This window comes from Suricata suricatta, chromosome 5 (genome assembly GCF_006229205.1).
Source record: "Suricata suricatta isolate VVHF042 chromosome 5, meerkat_22Aug2017_6uvM2_HiC, whole genome shotgun sequence".
Lineage (NCBI taxonomy): Eukaryota > Metazoa > Chordata > Mammalia > Carnivora > Herpestidae > Suricata > Suricata suricatta.
The window spans coordinates 55391288-55414034 of NC_043704.1; the positions used below are offsets into that span (position 1 = coordinate 55391288).

The following is a 22747-nucleotide window of genomic DNA, read 5'->3' on the forward strand; positions in this document are numbered from 1 at the left end:
TCTCTACTGATGAGAGAGCCAACACTGCTAATGATACAGAAGAAAACAAGGTAAAGTCTAATCCTTATCAAACCATTTATAGTATAAGAATGCTACTGTGAAAAAGTGATTGATTCACATTTCATCATGTAAGACTTTTATGGGGGGGGGGAAGGTGAGAGGAATCATAGGATAACTTAACAAGATAAAAATACAATTAGGACTTTTTCCAAAGTCCAAAATTAAGCAGGTGCTACTTAAATAAGTGGCTGCTCTTTCTCACTGCCTACTGTTATTTATAGAGATATCCAATGGCACTATGCATGATGATGGAAGCATGGAACTGAATATCAGTCAAGAGAAATACAAAGTAGAGAGAAGCAGATTACTGTTTCTGCCCAGATTCAGATGGCTGGCCATCCATACTTTTCCAGCCACTTATAGGCTCCTTAGGTACTGAATTTACTTACAAATTACAGTTTGATTGCAAATTCAGTTACTTAAAATGGAGTTTAAATTTTTTGCTGCTGCACACCTTTTGTGAGTCCATTAATCAGAATATAAATGAGAGCACAGGGTGGGGTAAACTCACTTTTCTACTGGTTAAAAACTCAGGAACTAATCTAGGAGGGAGATTAAAATTGAGACTTCATAACTACTTACAACTGTCTCATGGGTCCCTGATTCCAGATGCAAACAATAGCTCCAGAGCACCCCTCTCCCCCAAACCAAGACAAAACAGTATGATCATTAAATGCTTAAAACAAAAAAGAGTATTATGACATTAACAATGGTCATGTAAAGTCCATTTTTCTTGGTTCTAGGCTATTACAAAACACCCACACAGTACAGGCAATGAAGCAGGACTGTGGTAACATATGATAAGCATCCTTAATATCCAGCAACTTCACTTATTCTCTCTTTACCAATAGTACTACCATTGGAAAAATTTGTTACCATTGTCTTTTCCACGATTACATTTACTCTTCAAGTCCTAACCATCACTCACTGACTCCCTACCTGGATCAAGATTATGAATGCCTGGATGCCAAGGATTCCAATTCAATTAGCCCAAGAGGCCACAGTGGGACTCCCAACAAGATCTTGGAAGAAATTATCACTAAGTGTTGATTGAAAATCTGATCAACTAATGATGGGTGAGAGAGCACATAGAAGCAGAAATCACCTTGGTGAAAAACTTAGCAATTGATACGCTAAGGTATTGTACTCCAGTTTTATATGAATAGTTAATATTAGTTTAACCAACTAAATTTAGTATGGTGAGTCTTGGGACTCCAAAGTCTAAAAATGTCAGTATCTCCAAGATTGCCTAGAGCAAGGGGCCCTATCAACTCAAGAACTGACATCTCTGAGGTTGGGTTATACCTTCCAACACCAGGTTTGCATAGCTGAGTGACATTAACTATGAAGATAATTTGATTCACTCTTCTGGCTCAGTTGTCATATTGTTAATCAGCCTTATAATAAATTTAGATTTCCACATAATTTTTTATGCAAAGACAGAATGGATAGCCCAGCTGACTTGATCGCTTCCCTTTAATTTTAATCAATTTATAAGAAAGAAAAAGTCTAATCAGCATTTTTGTGACTTAAGTTTTGACCCTGTATTTTATAGGAAAAAAAAATCAACCTTGAATTGTATGTTAATGCTACCTGGTCCAATTTTCTCTAAGTGTTTGCTACAATGCTATGACAGGTATTCATCATAAACTGTAAAGTATTGACATCATTATAAAGAAAAATTTTAAATGTCAGTAGAAAATGCTCAGAACTACTATTGTCTTACAGTGATGAGGAGGGACAGAGTGAAAGACTAAAAAGACTAAAGTCAACAAATTCAGGATGGCAGACAAGAATGAACTTGGGTCCTTCAATGCTGTTGAGCCTTGAACTATTCTTGGAACCACCTGTATGAATCAGGGTTGGGTCAGAAAGGCACACTGCTGAGAATGCTAGAATAAAGATTTCTTATATAGAATCAGCCTTACACAATCCTGGGCATTGGTGAAGAAGTCCATGTCAGGCTGTCCCCTCTGCATCTGGGGCTGTACCTCAGATGGCTGTAGGTCAGCTGTGCTAGTGATCAGGAAGGAGAGCTGGATGTGAAGTAGGGATAAACTGAAATCCCTAAGAACAAACGAACTTTTGCCCACACTTAGCCAGCCTCCACACTGGAGCTGAAGGAGGGATCTTCACTGCCAACCCTCTCTTTAGGCCTGGGGTAATATTTGCCAGCTATCAGTGCCTGGGGCCATACCACGACCTAAACAGCATAAAATGAACAGCTGCATCTTTACCACTTCCTCTCAAATGTGGTGAAAATTTCTCTTGTGACCAACTCCAATCCAGAACAAACAGGGAAAGGAAATCCAGGAAATGTACCTCTAGATTAGCTACATTGGCACAATACAAAGCCAGCAGCCCCCCTAACACTATACTGATTGTCTTATATGAGAAGCTTTTTCAGTGTTGAAAAATGCACTGGCATGTAGGCCACCCAGGTATAGATTAGGAGGATTTTCTCTACAAGTTCTAAATGTCTGTGACTATATGTAAATTACAGTGCTAAGAGAAAAGTTGATCAACTCCCACCATTAGGGTCTAAAAATATAGACTTACTGTTAAATGAGTTCAGCAAAATTTGCTAACTTCAGTAATAACAATTTACCAACATACCCTAGACCTCATCATCCATAAATACTATGCATTGAAGTAATATGTATTTTTTAACTTAAGAATTTAAAAGACTCTTATATTATTTAATCTTTTATGTAAAATGTTTACTTGTATTTGAGGACCAAAAAAATCCCCATTAACCTGGGAAGCAAGGATACTCCAATACATTTTCTAATCACCTTGTTTAAACTGCTATTCATGCCACATAAAAAATTTTTTTAATGCTTGTTTCAAATGCAACATAAGTTTTCAGCCATTAAATGATACCATGCTTGTACTTGTCCAACTTCTGTTTTTCATAAGCAAGGACTGCTTATTTTTCATGAGCCTGAAAAACAGAATATGAGTGTCCTGTGAATTCCTGTGGCTTTCTTCAGTGGGGCACACACACCCAGAGCCAAGCCCAGTCCTTTCCAGAGTAAGCAGACCTTCGCCAACTCCTCATTAGCTTCAAAGGGATATGGGGAATTGAGGCAATTATGTGCATTACAGAAAGCAGACACAGGTAATTCATCTGAAGGACGTGCTTGGATACTCTGAATTTTCGGCCTGCCAAGCCTTGCCAGTGAAGGCAGTACCCCCTACAAAATAAAGGGAAAGGCTGTGGCCATATCACCAAATGGCTCCACAGCCCAGACACACAATTCTATCAGAAAACGTTTTCACTTGGTTTATGACAGTTGAGAGATTTTCAGGCTTTCCTTCTGTAAATGGGAAACAATTAGTCATCACACTGCCAAGGATGGTTTTCATATTCATCTTGGGCCTCTCAGAGGCAATTTCTGCTTCACTCATTTTACTTTGTTGGAAACAACTGTGACAAAGTCGACTGTATTACATCTGTTTTGCAGCCCTTTTGACCTCCTGCAGCTGAGTGCAAATGTAGGCTGTGTGAGGCATTTCCCCAGACAAAACTATTATATGCAGCTCGGGGGCAGGCATATTGGTTTATGTCCACCCAAACCAATGCCCTGACCCTCTCAAATTGGGGCCAGGGTTCAAATCTCTTGTGTGGACCTTTGCACATAGGCCTTATCCCCAAGACAACTGTTCAGGCATCAGGAAGAAATTTCTGGAGTGTACCAATGACCCAGGCTTCTCATCTTTAGATCTAATCCTATTCAATACAACCAACTTTTCGATTCTCCTTCAAAAGAGATTATTTTGACCTCCTTCCAGGTAGTATTTTATTATGGGCAACCCTATTTACTTATCATGCAGAGTTAGTAATTTGCTTATAAGAAGACAACCAGGCAGGTACCGCTTTTTTAAAAATGAAAAGGTAGCAATCTGTGCTAGAGACTGTGCTGACAGCTAATGTCTTATCCAATGTTAGTTCATTTCTCCTAAAACTAGACCTCATTTAAAAACCCTTTGTTCCTGGCAAATTTCAGCAAGAAAGCTGAGCTTCCTATGGTTTAAATGTTTGTATGACCCCAAAATTCATCTGTTTGAAATCTCAATCCCCACAGTGATGGTATTAGGAGGTGGGGCTTTATGCATGCGGGTGGAGTTCTCATGAATGGGGTTAGTGCTTTATAAAAAAAAATCCCTAGAGACCTGTTCTTCCCACCCCCCTTCCCCCCCGCCCCCCAACCCTTTCACTATGTGAGGACACGTTGAGAAAAGAGCTATCTATGAGCAAGTGGTCCTCCCCAGATATTGAATCTGCCAGCACCATGATCCTGGACTTCCCAGCCTAAAGGACTGTGAGAAATGTTCATTGTTTATAAGCGATCCAGTCTCTGACATTCTGTTATAGTAACCTGAACACATCCTAACCCCAAGAAGCCCACTGTTCAGTGGTCTTTGTCATGCTGCCACTTTGCTAGTAAAGTTAGGGTAGTAGCCGGTACCATGGGATCAAAAAAGGCGTGTCATGACCCACAGATATGGAAATATCTTTTCCCCTATTTTAGGACAGAACCAGGAATCAAGCTAGAAAAGACAAGTGCATTATTCTCCACTGCCTCAACTTTAAAGCTCACCCCCCAGGTCTCCATACTGATCCAGTATAAAGTCATGTACTTGTCTGCTTAGAAAGACTTCTCTTGGAGTTTCAAACAGATCCATCTATACTTTTTAAATCATCTTTGCTCTCTGGACTTCTGTTTTATAAAGGTGAATCCACGACCTGGAACTCAGAGCCTACAAGTTCACTGGAATTAAGCATTTGGGAAATATAAATACAATGTGTATTCCACCCAAATGCTTAGCACTTAATGTTATCTGGACAAGGAGAATTTAGTAAATAGGGAAGACCTTAAAGAGAAAAAAATAACAAAGAAATTTCTTGTTCTACTTGAACAAGAAAACCCTGGACACACACACTTTAAGAATTAGAACAGAGTTGAATATCTGACATACCTTTTGTGTAAACTCTTTTGCTTTAATTTTGAGTTTATTGACTTGAGATTCTGCTATCTCTGCCCTTTCCTTGGCTTCGTTCAACTCATGTTGCTGCTTCTTATACTTGGAAAGATATTGATTGGCTTGTGCTTCCTATAAAAATAAAAAAATGAAAAATATCCCTGTGCCTACATAGTCATTTTCTCGGCTTTGACATGAGAAAGTTGAAAGATATGTGAAAGGAATATAAACTTCTGAGTATTGAATGAAATATATTTTGTTATGATTTATAAGGAATCAGACTTTCTAGCAGGCACAATATCTATTTTTATAACCATTGTTCTTTGGAAATTTAGAACCTGCTCAGCACGTTCCACTAATTGGATGTAGTATGGTTTTCACAGCCATCTTACATGTTAGAAAAACCACAATCATTTTGCCATTTCTACTTTACCTCTGAGTGAAAGGGGCTTATCTTTAAAATTATATGCCAATAGGTAATTATTACACATAGCAGTGTTTTAGCCCAAATTATATAAATAATCAATTCAAAACCCCTGGTGAGATATTAGGTATATGAATTACATTCTATGTTGCTATGGGTTGGCAACCAGGGTTGGCAAGTACATTTCAAATGATGGCAATTTTGGCCAGAGTTATGTCCAGGCTCATAAAGAAAAAGGACTGTGAACCACATTTATACTCACCCCAAAATTTTGGGGTTAAGGCCCCAGGATGACTATCTGGCCCACAATTTGCCATCCCTATATGACATCATGTTTTTACTTATTTCTTGCAATGCCCACATCTGAGTGTAACCACAAGGCTGAGGGTGAAAGCTCTGGCTCCCTGAAGGAAAAGGTAACAAGTTTTTGAGCATGGGTGATAATTCTAGTTTGAGAAAAACTAGAGAATGAACAGACTTTAAGCTGAGCTGGTCCTCTCTACCAAAGTGCTCATCTATCTTCATTAATCAAAAACAATGGCTGGGAAATCCATGAAGCTCTAATGGTCCCCAGGTACTTACAGCTGCCTCCATTTGCTGCTTGTAACTTTGTACTTTTAGCTGAAGTTTATCCATCAGAGTCTGCATCCTGCTCAGATTTTTCTTGTCATCCTCGGCCTGAAATACATAGGTAGGTATATGAAAGTGAGTTGAATGGTCCAGCAGTCTGCACTGGGAGCAGCTTCATGTGAGAAAATAAAAGTTAGGAAATTTATTTTTTTAACTTATTTTTTTAGTTTTTGAGAGGGATAGGGAAAGAATGAGTGGGAGGAGGGGCAGAGGGCGAGGGAAACAGAATCTGAAGCACATTGGACTGTCAGCACAGAGCCTGACATGGGGCTCAAACCCACAGACTGTGAGATCATGACCTGAGCCCAAATCACATACTCAACTGACAGAGCCACCCGGGTGTCTTGGTTACGAACTTTACTAAACAACTTATTTGAGCTGTGATTTGAAAAATAGGTCTGACTTTACTTATTGTAAAGTTCTGAAAAATTAGCAATGACAGTCACTTCTCCTAAGAGCCCTCCCATCCTAACTAAGCTATACCAGCCTGCGGTTTATCAGTAGGAATGAAGTACCATAACAGAAGCTGTGTGTGCAAAACTAGAAACCAGTCCTCCCCTGCCACTAATCAAACCAACTCTTCCCCTTACACTTTCTAATTGATGCTGGCTTTGGGTGATGGGATTATAGAAAAGGTAAGTCTTCTGGAATTCTGGTGTGGGCATCAGCAGAAAGGAAAATTCTACGAGCTGTGGGGACCTTGGGGTGTACACTCACTGCTTCCATTGCAATCCAGGCTTTGGCTGGACAAAAGAAATCTAGTAAAATAGTGTTTCTCAGCTGTACTCTACAGAGCCCTGGGGATTCTGAGAACTAGGAGGGGGTAGGCACACAGGTAGATAAGTCTCTGCATGTCACCCACTTTGCCATGCCATTTTAGCTAGAGTATCTCCACTTTGGAGCTGTTGCGCTTTCCAAAAGAATATCTCAATTGGCTGATGGTTGAGATACTGATTTTGTTTGTTTATTTTGAGAGAGACAGAGACAGCATGAATGGGGGAGGGGCAGAGAAAGAGGGAGGGAGAGAATCCCAAGCAACCTCTGTGCTGCCAGTACAGAGCCAATGTGGAGCTTGAACTCATGAAACTGGAAGGTCATGACCTGAGTCAAAATCAAGAGTCAGACACTTAACCAAGCAAGCCACCCAGGTGCCCCAAGATACTGATTTAATCAAGACCTGCCCCCTGCTGCTCAAATGATTTTCCTGTTTTCATATTATCTATTTCATAAAATGTCAATACCTTTGGTGACTTTCACAGTCTTTCCACTGACCTTCCACTGCCTTCCACAAACTTCCTCCACTCCAATTAAAGTTATCTCTTATTACCTCACAGTTTTCTTACTTATTCCCTTCTCTGTAAGTTTAGTCCATATTCCCCCTGGACACAGCTGCCAGGGAACAGATAGTAACACCAAGTCTTTCCACAAAAGAGGACTATTTGCTTATCTTAGTAGCTGCAGCCTAAGAAAGGCTTCTAATTTAACAACATCAAGGGGCTGATAGCAATACTTTCCAATGACTGGAAAGTCAGGTAAGCATCATATTCACTCTTGCCCTCTGCCTCACTCCAATTTGCTAATATCCCTCAGAAAGGAGGCTTCTGCACATACAGTGCCCTGGTTTTGTGGCTGCTCCCCATAAAATACCCCATGAAGGCATGACTCTGGTGGCCAGTGGTACTTAAATTTATGAGTCCTATAGGACTGCAATGAAAGGAAATAGTGCTTAGCCAGCTGCCCCCTCCCCCACGATGTCACGTACAGAAGAATACTGAAATGCCATCTTTCTGTAAAAGAGACCAATTCATTTAACTTAGTAGCTGTCATTGAAAAGCTGGCTTCTAATTTAACATATGTCAGTACTCAGAGACTGGGAAGGGTGGTGGGGGTCAAATGTATGCTGTCTTCCCCACTCCAGTTTGCTACTACTGCCAAGAAAGGAGCTTGTGCACAGGTCTGGTGCCCTGGATTTTGTAGCCCAGATGACACATCCTTTGAAAGCCTGGCTCTAGTGACCAGCAGGGCTTGTATTCAAAGGTCCAATGGTATGGCAGTAAACAAAGAAACAGTTATTAAATGACTATCACCCGAAGGCTCAGCAGAGATAAAAGAGACAGAAATGGGCATCTCCTAGTCTTCCCCTAGAAGAAGTTTATATGCATATTTTAAAAGCTCCTACCTGAAGATCCAGGTTCTAATCAGCCTGCAGCTAGGTACTGAGATCCTCCCCTTTTGGATACCAATAGGCTAGGACACCCTAAACTATTGGGAGCCACTATGAACAAAGAAGATTGCTTGGACAATGACAAAGGTTTTGGAAACAACCAAAAGCTAAAGCATTGTTGAACAAAAGGATCGTGTCCTACATGAGACTACTCATTCAAGTCTGGGAGATGTAGCTCTTTTACCTACTGCATAGAAATCAACACAGAAAGTTAAATAAAATGAAGAAAGAGAAAAATGTGCTTCAAACAGAAGAGCAAAATAAAATCTCAGAAAAAGAGATAAGTGATTTACCTGATAGAGTTCAAAACAATGGTCATAAAGATGCTCACCAAGCTCAGGAGGACAATGCATGAATGAAGTGAAAATTTCAACAAAAAGAAAATATAAGAAAGTACAAAACAGAATCACAGTGATGAAAAATATAACAAGTAACTGAAAAGTACAACGGGGTGTTCAACAAAAGACTAGGTGAAGCAGAAGAAAGGATAAATTGAATACACGGAGTGGAATTCATCTCATCAGAGGAGCAAAAAGATAAAGAATGATAAAGAGTGATAACTTAAGAGACTTACAGAAGAACATCAAGTTGACCAACATTTACACTCTAGGAGTCCCAGAAGGAGAGAAAAGGGCAAAAATTTGAAAAAAATAATGGCTAAAAAGTTCCATAACCTGGGGAATGAAACAGACATCCAGGAAGTTCAGAGACTTTCAAATGAAATGAACCCAAAGAGACCCACCACACCAGAACACATAATACTAAATTGTCAAAGACAAGGAGAGAATCTTAAAAGTATCAAGATAAAAACAACTTGTTAACCCCATAGGACTGCATAAGCAGATTTTTCAGCAAAAACATTCCAGGCCATAAGGGAATGGTACAATACATTCAAAGTGTTAATACAATGGAGTACTACATGGCAATGAGAAAGAATGAGATATGGCCATTTGTAGCAAAGTGGATAGACATCGAGGGTGTCATGCTAAGCGAAATAAGTCAGGTGGAAAAGGACAAATACCAAATGTTTGCACTCATAGTCTGACAGAGAAACCTAACAGAGGACCATAGGGAGGGGAAGGGGGAAAAAGAGTTGGGGAGAGAGAGGGACACAAATCATGAGAGACTATTGAATACTGAAAATGAACCAAGGGCTGAAGGGGGAGGGGGAGAGTGGTAAGGGGGTTCTGGTCATGGAGGAGGGCACTTGTGGGGAGAAGCACTGGATGTTATATGGAAACCAATTTGACAATAAACTATTATTTAAAAAAATAAAGTGATTCAACTTTAGGGAACAACAAAAATAAAAAGTATTAAAAGAAAGAAAGAAAGAAAAAACCCTGCCAATTAAGAATACCCTACTTAGCAAAGATGTCCTCAAAACTGAAAGAGATAAACAGTTTTCCAGATAAGCAAAAACTATAAAGTAATTCAGACCATTAGGCTCCCTTTACAAGAAATGTAAAAGAAACTTCTATAAACTGAAATGAAGGGGCACTAATTAGTAACAGGTAAATGTGTGTGTGTGTGTGTGTGTGTGTGTGTGTATCAGAATAATGTTTATTTGGTGGTGGGTAAATCACATACATCTAGTAATCTAGTATCTACAAAAATAGTAAAAAATAACTTCCAATATCTGTTAATGAATACAAAAGATAAAAATATGTAAATTGTGACATCAAAATAACATAAATGTGGTCAGGGAGGAGAGTAAAAAATGTGGAGCTTTAGAATGTATCCCAATTGAAGTTTAAGATAGACCATTATAAATACAGGTTGTTTCATATAAGCCTCATGGTAACCACAAAGCAGAAACCTATGGTAGATATACAAAAGATAAAGAGAAAAGAATGTAACCATACTACAGAAAATCATCAAATCACAAAGGTGCAAGAGAAGAAGGAAGTAACAACAAAATGACAAAACAGCCAGAAAACTAACAAAATGGCAATTATGTACATTCCTATCAAAAATTACTTTAAATATAAGTGGACCAAAATTTCCAATCAAAAGACAGAAGGGTTTAAAAAAAAAAAAAAAGACAGAGTGGTTGAATGGATACAAAAAGGAAACTCTCTATCTCCTGCCTACAAGACACTCACTTCAGATCTAAAGACATGCAGACTAAAAGTCTGAAGTAATGCAACAAGATATTCCATGCAAACATTAATCAAAATGAAGGTGGAGTATTAGACAAAATGGATATTAAGACAAAGATCCTAATGAGAGACAAAGGTCATTATATAATGATAAAGGGGCAAATTCAACAAGAGGATATAGCATTTGTAAATATCTATGCACCAATATAGGTATATCTACACGTATAAAGCAAATATTAGCAGACCTAAAGGGAGAAATAAACAGCAATACAATAAAAATAGGGAACTTTAATTCCCAATCTTCATCAATATATTATACTGACAGAAAATCATCCAGGAAATATAATCCTTAAATAAAACATTAGACCAGATGGATTTCATAGACTGTATACATTCCAACCAAAAGGAACAGAATACACATTATTCCCAAGCATACATATAATATTCCTCAGGATAGATCATATGTTAGGCCACAAAACAAGTCTTAATAAATTTAAAGGGATTGAAGTCACATCAGGTATCTTTTCTGACCATAACAGTATGAAACTAGAAATTATAAGAAAAAACCCTGGAAAATTCTCAAATATAGGAAAACTAAACAATATCACTAAACAACCAATGAGTCAAAGAAGAAATCAAAAGAGAAATAAAAAAGTACCTTGAGACAAATGAAAGTGGAAATACAACATACCAAAACTTCTGAGCTGCAGCAAAGGCAATTCTGAGAAGTTAATAGTAATAAATGTCTACATTAAGAAATGAATAAAGATCTCAAATAAACAATCGAAATTTATGCCTTAAGGAACTAGAAGGACAAATACCAAAGTTAGCAGAAGAAAGGAAATAACAAAGATCAGAATGAAAATAAACATAGACTAAAAAGCCAATAGAAAAAAACAATGAAACTAAGAGCTGTTTTTTTAAAGATAAAATTGATAAATGTTTAGCTGGATTCATCAAGAAAAAAGAGAAAGGATGAAGATAAAAATAGTAATAAAAGAGGAGACATTACAACTGATCATAGAAACTACTATAAACAAGTATAAGCCAAAAATTGATAACCTAGAAGAAATGAATAAATTCAGAAAGTTGCCAGATTCAAAATTAATATACATATATCTGTTGTTTTTCTAGACACTAAAATGAAGTAGCAGAAAAAGAAATTAAGAAAACAATTCTAGTTACAAGTGCACCAAAAGAATAAAATAACTAAAAATAAACGTAACCAAGAAGATAAGAGGCCTGTACTCTGAACTATAAAATGTTGCTGAAAGTAAATGAAAATAACACAAACAAATGGAAGGATATTCCATGCTCACGGATTGGAAGAATGAATATTGTTAAAACATCCATACTACAAAGACACCTAGGTAGGTCAGTTGGTTAACTGTCTGACTTCGGCTCAGGTCATGATCTCATGGTTCATGGATTCGAGCCCCACATCGGGTTCTGTACGGACAGCTCAGAGACTGGAGTCTGCTTCGAATTCTGTCTTCCTCTCTCTCTGCCCCTCCCTGGCTCACTTGCTCTTGCTCTCTCTTTCTCTCTCACTCTCACTCTCTCTCTCTCTCTCAAATATAAATAAACATTAAAAAAATTTTTTTAATATCCATACTACCCAAAGCAATCTACAGATTCATTCAATAACACTCCTTATTAAAATACCAATAGTATTTTTCACAGATCTAAAACAAATAATTCTAAAATTTGTAGAACCACAAAAGACCCCAAATAGCCAAATCAGTCTTGAGAAAGAATAAAGCTGGAGCCATAAAAGTTTCAAATTTCAAAATGTACTACAAAGCTACAATAATCCAAACAGTATGGTACTGGCATGAAAATAAGCACATAGAGCCACAGAATAGAATAGAGAGCCCAATAATAAACGTACACTTATATGGTCAGTTAGTCTATGACAAAGGCAACAAGAACATACAATGAAGAAAAACAGTCTCTTTAGTAAATGGTGCTGGGAAATCTGGACCACTAAATGCAAAATAATTAATCTGGACCGCTTTCTTCTTAAGTCATACACAAGAATATACTCCAAATGTATTAAAGGCTTAAATGTGAGACCTAAAACAATAAAACTCCTAGAAGAAAACATAGGAAGTAAACTCTTGAATGTTGCCTTAGCAACATATTTATAGATGTGTCGCCTTAGGCAAGGGAAACAAAAGCAAAAATAAGCTTTTAGGATTATGCCAGCAAAGGAAACCATAAATGAAACAAAAAGGCAACCTACTGAGTAGGAGAATATATATGCAAATGATATACCTGGTTAAAGGGTTAATATCCAAAATATATAAGGAACTTATGTAATTCAATGTCCAAAAAACCGAAATAATCTGATTTAAAATGGGCAGAGGACCTGAATAGACATTTTTCCAAAGAAGGCATTTAGCTAGCCAACAGGCACATGAAAAAATTATCAACATCACTAATTATTAGGGAAATGCAAATCAAAACCCCTATAAGATATCACCTTACACCTGCTCCAGGATTGGAAGAATTAATATTGTTAAAATATCCATCTTATCCATAGTAATTCATAGATTCAGTGCAGCCCCTATCATAATTTCAACTGCATTTTTCACAGAACAATTTAAAAATTTGTATGGAATCACAAAAGGCCTCTAACAGCCAAAGGAATCTTGAGAAAGAAGAAGAAAACTCAAGGCATAATGCTTCCTGATTTCAAACTATATTATAAAACTATAGTAATCAAAACAGTATGGTATTGACATAAAAACAGGCACATAGATCAATGAAGCAAAATATAAAGTACAGAAATAAACCCACACATATATGGTCACTTAATTTATGACAAAAGAGATAAGAATATACAAGGATAGCCTCCTCAATAAATGGTACTGGGAAACTTGGACACCTACGTGCAAAAGAATGGAACTAAACCACTTTGTTATACTATACACAAAACTAGTCAAAATTGCTTAAAGAGGGGAGGGAAAAGGGGAAGGGGGAATGATAGAGGAGGGCACTTGTGGGGAAGAGCACTGGGTGTTATATGGAAACCAATTTGAGAATAAAAAAATGGCTTAAAGACTTAAATGTAAGATGTAAAACCTAGAACCATAAAATTCCTAGAGGAAAACAGAGAGTAAGCTCCTTGAAATTGGTGTTGGCCATGAAATTTGGATTTGACATCAAAAACAATGGCAACAGATACAAAAATAAATAAGCAGAACTACAGCAAAAAATTTCTATGCAGCAAAGGAAACCATCAAAAAAATAAAAAAAGAAAAAGAAAAGCCAACCTATGGAATAGGAGGAAATATTTTTAAATCATATACCTGATAAGGGATTAGTATCTCAAATCATAAAGAACTCATACAACTGAATAACAAAACAAAACAGGAAACAAAAAAATATGCTTTAAAAAAGGGGCAGAGGAACAGAAACATGCAAAATGCTTAACATCATTAATTATCAGGGAAATGGAAATCAAAGCAACTATCAGATATCACTTCACACTGTCAGAATGGCTATAATAAAAAACTCAAGAAACAGGTGTTGGCAAAGATGTAGAGAAAAAGGAACCCTCATGCACTGTTGGTGGGAATGCAAACTAGTATAGACACTGTGGAAAACAGTAGAAAGTATCTTGAACAAATTAGAGGACAGAGGAGCTGAATCCCATAATTCTACTACTGGGTATTTATCCAAAGAATATGAAAACACTAATTTGCAAAGATATGTACATCTCTATGTTTATTGCAGCATTATTTTTAATAGCCAAAATATGGAAGCAATCCAAGTGTCCATCAAATGCAGCATGGATAAAGACATATATACACACTATAGATATTACTCAGCCATAAATAAATAAATAAATAAATAAATAAATAAAATTTTGCCATTTGCAACAACACAGATGGATCTAAAGGGTATAATGCTAAGTGAAATAGGTCAGAGAGAGACAAATACCATATGATTTCATTCGTATGAGGAATTTAAGAAACAAAGCAAACAATAAAAAAAGAGACAAATAAAAAACCACACTCTTAAATATAGAGAACAAATTGGTAGTTACCAGAAGGGAGATGGGTAGGGGGAATGTGTGAAATAGGTGAAGGGGATTAAGAGAATGCTTATCTCAATGAGCAGTGAGCAATGTATAGAATTGCTAAATCATTATATTGTACCCCTGAAACTAATGTAACACTGTACATTAATTATGCTGGAATTTTACTTTTAAATTTTTTAAAATTTTATTTAAATCCAAACTAGTTAACAGTGTGGTAATGGTTTCAGGAGTAGAATTGAGTGCTTCATCACTTACATCTGACACCCAGTGCTCAACCCAACAAGTGCCTCCTTAATGCCCATCATCCATTAGCCCATCCACCAACCCAGCACCCCTCCAGCAACCCTCAGTTTGCCCTCTGTATTTAAGAGTCTCTTATGGTTTGTCTCCCTCTAGTTTTTGGCTTATTTTTCCTTCCCTTCCTCTATGTTCATCTGTTATGTTTCAAATGAACAGAGGGTCTGAAGAGAGATTTTTTTCAAAGAAGATATACAAATGGTCAATAGGTACATGAAAAGGTGCTCAACATCACTTACAATCAAGGAAATGCAAATCAAAACCATAATGAGATATCAAAAAGACAAGAAATAGCAAGTATTGATGAGAATGTGGAGAAAAGGGAACCCTTGTGCACTATTGTTAGGGATACAAATTGATACAATCACAGTGGAAAACAGTATGGAGCTTCCTCAAAAAATCGAAAATAGAATACCATATGATTTAGAAATTCCACTCCTGGTTACTGATCTGAAGGAAACAAAATCACTATCTTGAAATATCTCATGTTCATGACAGCATTATTTACAATAGACAAGACATGGAAATAACCTAAGAGTCCATCAACAAATGAATGACTAAAGAAAATGTGCTATATGTACAATGGAATCTTATTCAGCTATAAAAAGAAGGGGTCTTGTCATTTGTAATCCCAAGGACATTATACTAGTAAAAGAAGTCAGAGAAAAACAAATAATCTATGATCTCACTCGTATATAAAATCTAGAAAACCAAACTTACATAAACCAAAAAAGAACTGGTGGTTGCCAAAGGCAAGGGTCTATGGGGGTGGGGAAAATGGGTCAATGTGGTCAAGAAGTACAAAATTCCAGTTGTAAGATAAGGAAGTCCTCAGAATGCATGTTGAGCATGGTGACTATAGTTAACAATATGATGCTATATATTTGTAAGTCAGGAAGAGAGTAAATCTTAAGAGTTCTTAGCACAAGAAAAAAATTATAGTTATGGATGTTAACCAACCTTGTGATAATCACTTCACAATGTAAACAAAGATCAAATTATTACATTGTACACACAACACTAATGCAAGTTATGTGCCAGGTTTATCTCAATATAAATAAATATATAAGTAAATAAATAAAGCTTTAGCCAAGCCATTTCTGGCCTAGAATACTCACCCACCCCACCTAAAAGTATAATCTGACAGTAGATAACTACTCATTTTAAGTTTACTAAGCCAGGGACCAAGATATAAGAAAATGAGACAGGTCAACCTTTTCAACAAAATCTACTCTGTTTTCATCTCCCTATCCCTCTTCCTCCCAGGTTTAAGAAATTTGAAGATTCACAGAATTATGTGTTTATAAGAAGTTCTAAAACCAACAGGTTTAATTGCTTAAAACCTGCAAGTAAATTTTCTGTGAGGTAAAGAAAGCCACAAACAAGAAAACCGAGGAAGGCTGGAAGTGGTTGCTGATGTTAATGAGCTCCTCCCACTTGAAAAGGCAAAGCCTTTGTTAGGCTCAGGCTCACATCTCAGCCCTGAGGCATCACAGCACTGTGATAGCCCCGGTTGCCAGTGGCTCAGATTTCCCTTCAAGCAAAGACCTTGCCATTAAGCAGTGAGGAGGGCACTTACCTGAAAACCTCCAACTTTGGGATCTACTGCAGCATTTACACTGAGATCACCACTCCCCAGGCAGCCCCCGGCCAATAACCGGCCCAAAGATGACCGGGATCTGGCGATTTTTGCCCAACATGGGGCTCCTTTCCAGGCAACCCTTGTGCTGGAGACTGCTCAGAGGGGATGCGCTACAATGTGAAGCTTCTATCCCATCCTCCTTCCTTCACCCTTTCCTTTCCCGGGTATCAGACTCGAATTGTGGTCTAAAGGCTTTCTCTGCCCTGATCTTGCTTGCTCTCCCCTTTGTCTTTTCCAGGTGTTATGTCTGATAAATCTCTTATTCTTCTCAAACCCCATCCTGTCTTCTGGTTCCTGGAGAAGCTACCTCGCACCACATTTTGTTTCCTTATCTCTAAAAATGAAGATACTATATTTGTAATTAGATTCGTAAGGATTAAATAACATCTATACATAGATCCTTGAATATAGAAAGCAGTGGAAGATAAAATGGAGCAGGTGGATGGGAGGGGGCAGAAAGACTGTCTGTACCTGCTAGAATAGTTGTCAGTCCCTTGTCCTACATCCTGCTTTATTGCACATTATTCTAGGTACTGGAGAGAGAAAATAGGATGAGTTTCCAAATGCTAGAGGGACATACAGGGGAAGATAAATGCTCAATGGGGACTGGCCATAGAACCATTGGGGCTGGGGTCACATTTGATTCCCTTTCCAATGTAGTAGGATCTTCCCAGAGGATGTTTCCTAGGAAATGAAAACCGTATTTATGCCCCTTTCAAAATGACATTTTCAGTTGGCACCAATGACGTACTGTCACAAAACACCCTGCCTCATAGTCCTGGTGGTTATTTTGATGTTAAAGGAGCACAGATTGGATTGAGACAGCATCTATCTTGCATATTTCAAAAACAGGTACTGATGTCCAGGCATGTGGAGCGCTCTCTAACGTCTCTTTAAAGTTACAGGGCCTAGCTTAATATCTTGGCGTTAAATAGGTGCTCAATAGGTGTTATCTGATTTAACAGCAGAAAATCATTGCATAATTGAATAGACATACTGTAAGAATTGTGCACTTAGAAGAAATTAAGAGCTACACTTCCATACTAGTACAAAGGGAAACAATAAGGCTATTTCTATGAAGAAACAAAGATAAAACACAATAGAACAAGAATGCATTCTTTGGGACAATGAAAACCAAAAAAGTATAGCCTTCGGCATTTTGTTCTATAATGAACTTGTCTTCGGAGAGGAAAAAAATGTAAGTATAATCCACAGGAAACTGAAAAGAAGAAAAACCCAGACATTATTAACAAGCAGCATGTGACATCCTCTGTGTAGGTGGCTTCCTCACCCCCCTCAAAAGAAAGGTAGAATACACATCTTTCATGCTCCCAAGGTGTTTACTGCCTTAGCCACACATCCCAGGGGCTCACTCCCGAGTGGTTTTGATATAACTAGCATCGTCTAAAGGAGTGTCAGACTAACTCGTCTTAGAAAAGAACTCCTTCTTCAGTAAAGAAGAGCTGTGCAAGGAGCTCATTTCATCTTAATTAGCCCAAGACGCTGCTTCTGAAGTGTACTGCTTTCTTATCAACACTTTCCTTCCCACCGCAAGGAAGGAAGACACTGGCATCTCTAACAACAGCTCAGCCTCAGGAACCAGAGCCGGGACTGGCAGATCTTGCATTCATACTGCCAATGTTGCTGTGAAAGCAGGTGCCCGGAAGGAATTTGCCCTTTCACTGACATAAGCTGTCTAGTGCAGCAGGAAAGGGCTAGAGAGTGATCTCTGGCATCTGTGTTCAACAGCCGGAACACAAGGTGCCTCGTCTGTGCCAGGAAGATGCTGGGCCACAGAAGGGCACACAGCACAGTGCCTCTGCGCTCATGGACTCCATGGTCCCGACCGTTTGAAGAAAAGGGAAGAAAGGTTAGAAAATAAAACCGAAGGTGAAGGATTATATGGTTGCTTTGGAAATGCATTAACTACTGGTAAGAAGTCTTCTCATCTCTTTTTCCTTATTTGCTTGAGACCAATGTTAGTTTCCAAGAAAATAACCTGCGAGCTCCAAGCACCGTATTTAGCAGTGACCACCTGGCACAGGTACCCAACAGGGTCCCCAATGGCCTGGAGTATTTGTGCAACCAGAAAACCGGAGGGAGCATGTCCCCAGCTCTGATGTAGCCGGTGTCCCATGGAACGTGCTGGCCGAGGAGCCACAGCCTTCCTCTGTCAGCCAGTTCATTTACACATTGTTCTCACTCAGCCTCTCACAGGAAGGCATCTTTCCGCGAGCGCCCCAGACGTTATGTGTGAAAAAATAAGCCTGGTATAAATAGCTTTTCACTTCTAATTGCAACTTGCGCTCACATTTTGCTTCCTGAGAGCTCTGAAAAAGGACGGACCCAGAGCACTCATAGCACAGGAGCCCCGGGCCTGCCAGTCCATGTCTACCGCTGAAAGAGCGCACAAAGACGGGGAAGAACAGCCGCAGACATCGGACGCCATTTCAGGCGTGGAGGGCACCTGCTCCAACGCACAAACGGGTGGTAGTTTCCCGGAGTACCTGATAGGTCAGCTCTTTGAGGCAGCGCTCCAGCCTGCGGGCTCCCCTCTGGGCCTCTGCACTGCGGCGGGTTTCATCCTCCAGTTCACCTTCCAGTGCTCGAACCTGCAACAAAACCCTGACCTCAGACCACCTCAGACCGCAGGCCGGCAGCCAGCAAGCCCGGGTGGCAGTGAATCTGCCAGCTGGCCCGGTCATTTGAAACAGACCAAAGTCATCAAGAAAGTTGGGTCTGCTCTCTTTCTGGCAGTGGTTAAACAGGGCGGCCACTCGGAAGACACTGCCTCACCAAAATGAAGGTGGTTGAATTATGTGAGTTTATAAAAGGATCATTTAAACCCTCATCCATGCAGAAATGGTACGTTTCCTGTGAGATTATAAAATTACACACACCCTTGTGTATGAATGTAGGCTAATATACAGAGAATAAACTATATAGTGCACACTTTAGGGATTAGGTCAATGTACAACCTGATCTTAAGTCTCTTCCTCCATGTTCAGCCCTGACTCGCTGAAATCTGACCTTGAGTCTATGTGGCAGATACGTCCCACCCTGCGGGACAGTGCTGTTTTGTGGGAAGGCAATAGTACAGACAATCTGCCTGTAGTGTCACAGAGTCGTCCAGGCAAGGTTAGCATAACGTTCATTCAACAAATATTTTATGCCTACCACACAGGGGATCCCAAGCCTAGGAAGACAGCAGTGAAAAGAAAAAACAAAAATTTCTCCACTGTGTAAGTATACATTTTAACGAGAGGAAACACACAAAGTAAGATATAGAATATGTTTGATGGTGAGATGTGATTTGGGGAAATAAAACAATTAGCAATAATCGTGCCTCACATAAAGCTCATTGGTGACGACCCTGCCACTGTGCAGAGCTGAGAAACAAAACAGAAAGGGGTATAGAGAGTTGCTGGAAGAAGAGTATTGACTGCTCCTTCTCTTCCTCTACCTGTCCACGGCTCTTTTTAAAAACAATTTTTTAATTTTTTTTTTTAAGGAGAGAGAGAGAGCATTAACGGGAGGGGCAGAGAGAAGGAAACATTGAATAGGAAGCAGGCTCCAGGCTCTGGGCTGTCAGCACAGAGCCTGACACAGGGCTTGAACCCATGAACCATGAGATTATGACCCGAGCTGAAGTCGGACACGTAACCCCCTGAACCACCCAGGTGTCCGTGCCTTCTACTTGACACAAATGCTACCTTCTCAATGTGACCTTTTTGACTCCCCTTTTAGACTGCAAAGTCCAATGCTCCAGGGCATGAATGTGCTCACAACGTCTGACCCCATCTCTTACTCACTCCCCCTCCACTCCAGACACACTGTCCTTGCTCTTCCTTAGAGAGGGCCGTCAGGAGTTACGCAAGTTCCTTGTGGACGAAGCCCACTAAAAAATCTACACCCCCGTTGCATAGAAACTTAATACATAATTCTATCATTTGGGATAGGAGACTCTGAGCCCCCCCCTTTAATGTTTTCTCATGTGTGCGTGTGTATGTTTAAGTTGATTTAAAAGCCTCAGGGAAAATCATTTATTATATCAAATCCTAGACATCATATAATTTCACCTGTAAATATTTCATTATATAATCCTAACAAATAATAATATTGTGATTATGGTTTTATGAAAAGTAATCATAATTTCTTAGTATCAGCTGATACTCAGAAGCTCATTGCTACTGAGTTAGCATGGATTCAAGGCTTAATGGTGGAAAAACAATAATTGGAAACAGAATTAAATCCTACAATCTTAAATTTGGATTAGAAATACCAGTATCATTCGTGTATTGTTTTTAATTAGGGAAAAAACACATATTCTAAGGTCTTTAATTTTATACCTATATATTTTTTTTCTCCTACTAAAAATCGTGGTTCTTATACAATCAAAGTTAAATGATTATTGGTTAAAGAATTATATTAATCTTACTGATAGTGTTAATGATAAGACACTGTCATTTGATGGGCACCTGGGTGGCTCAGTCAGCTGAGCATCTGACTTTAGCTCAGGTCATTATCTCACAGTTCACGGGTTTGAGCCTCACGTTGGGCTTTGTGCTAATAGGCGGAACCTGCTTTGGATTCTCTGTCTCCCCCTCTCTCTGCTCCTCCCTCTTTCTCAAAAATAAATAAACATTTGGAAAAAATTTAAAAGATGCTGTTATTTGAAACTACAAGTGTAATTGGCTTTATTCAATTTTTTTTTGTCCTAGATATATTCCCTGAGGGATGTACAAACCACTATGTTTAAAATTCACTAGGGATAATTCTTCTGTGTATGTTTTATGCCCCTCAACCTGATATACAGTTAGCTTCAGTTGTTTCCATTTGTCTTAACATTTTACATATTGGTTTGTTTTATTCTGCTCTTTGATTTAAACATGGTTTTTAAAAAATACTTATGAAGCATGTAAATGTTTTATATGATTTTGCCATCAAAACAACTAAACAAAGTTCATTCAGAAGGTCTTTCATCTCTGTGTTCTTCTCCTATGGTGGCTATTTTTATTGTTTTTTTTTTAATTGTCACCATTTCTTTTTGAAAATATAAAAAAATGTATATATACACCTGTCTTCTATATTACCCGCCTCTTGCACAAAGGCTGTAGACTCTACCTATTGTCTGTGTCTTTTATCATGATCATACTGCTAGATGAGATCTCTGGAACGTATTACAGAAACCTTCCTCAGTCCTTTTTAATCAGCATGATTATATGGATGAACCATAGATGTGCATTAGAATTCTACTGTATGGGTATACCATAAGTGTACAAAAGCAATTTTCAGAGGTCCTTCTGAACCATCAAGTCTCAGTCAAATATTCTTCCTATTCTTCTAGCATTTGTCATCCAACCTGTACATAGTCATTGAAATTGATTCAATAATTTTAAAAATCCTATTTTCAAGATAGATCTTCCTGTTTCTTGTTAAGCTCCCTGAAGGCAGGTGCTACATCATTTCTGTCAGCCCCTCCTACAACTTCACTAAGCATTTCTTGATCCTTGATTTAGTTGTCCCCCTTCCCCCTTTCTCTGGCTGTTAAAAAACGGGCATTCTCTGCAGAGGAAGTAACAGGAACAGAGGCACAGAAGCAAGCCTGCAAGGGTGTATCTGGACATAGGAGGTGAGTCTGGCTGTAGGGTGCCTACAGTTGGCGTGGCTGAATGGGAAGAGATGCATTTTCACTTAACAGAAGGAGGGAAGGTAGAGTTTATCCAGCCTAAAGAAAGTCTTAGTTGATGGCCCAAGGTCAAGCAAGAATGAATGAATATATTGAGATCTGACACTATCAATGATCTAGAAGTACTAACAGCAGAAGTGATGGGAGAGCTAGGTAACATCTGGAAACATATCCCAGGATGATAAGTCCTTGAACTGGGAGTTGTCATGACCCCAGGATGACCCAGACAGACACCTACCCTAGATTCTAGTTTCTGGATTTGCTTTCTACTCCCCATCAGGGCAGTCTGGTCAGCTTCATTCAATCTTTTTTGTAAGTCTTTAATCGTCTGCTCCATATTCTTTCTCATCTTCTCCAAGTGGGCATTAGTGTCTTGCTCTTTCTTCAGTTCTTCTGATATGTTTGCTGCCTACAACATAAACAAAGGGACTGTGATAAGCTGGGAAGCCAACTGACCTTCACATTTCCACCCACAATCTTCAGGTCCTTATCTAACTATTTATCATGCCTTCCTCTGTGTATCAATCTCCTCCCAGTGCTCTGTCCCTAACCTGGGTCACCCTCAAGTTTGTTAATGATATGGCAATCAAGATGACATCAACTACCAGAGAGACTGGGGTGAGGAGTAGCAAAAACACACCAGAGATT

General features: G+C 38.8%; 1 protein-coding gene across 1 annotated transcript in view; it reads right to left on the minus strand.

The window, feature by feature from the left end:
• Positions 1-2871: 2871 nt before the first annotated feature.
• The window catches only part of MYH15 (myosin heavy chain 15), a 148023-nt gene continuing 128147 nt past the window's right edge, over positions 2872-22747 (minus strand). The window contains exons 38-42 of the mRNA XM_029939249.1: positions 22338-22508; positions 18918-19022; positions 6053-6148; positions 5044-5178; positions 2872-3004 (exon numbers count right to left, since the gene is read on the minus strand). Of these exons, the coding sequence (XP_029795109.1) occupies positions 2990-3004; positions 5044-5178; positions 6053-6148; positions 18918-19022; positions 22338-22508 (522 nt within the window). The 3' untranslated portion in view covers positions 2872-2989. The remainder of the gene's footprint in view (positions 3005-5043; positions 5179-6052; positions 6149-18917; positions 19023-22337; positions 22509-22747) is intronic.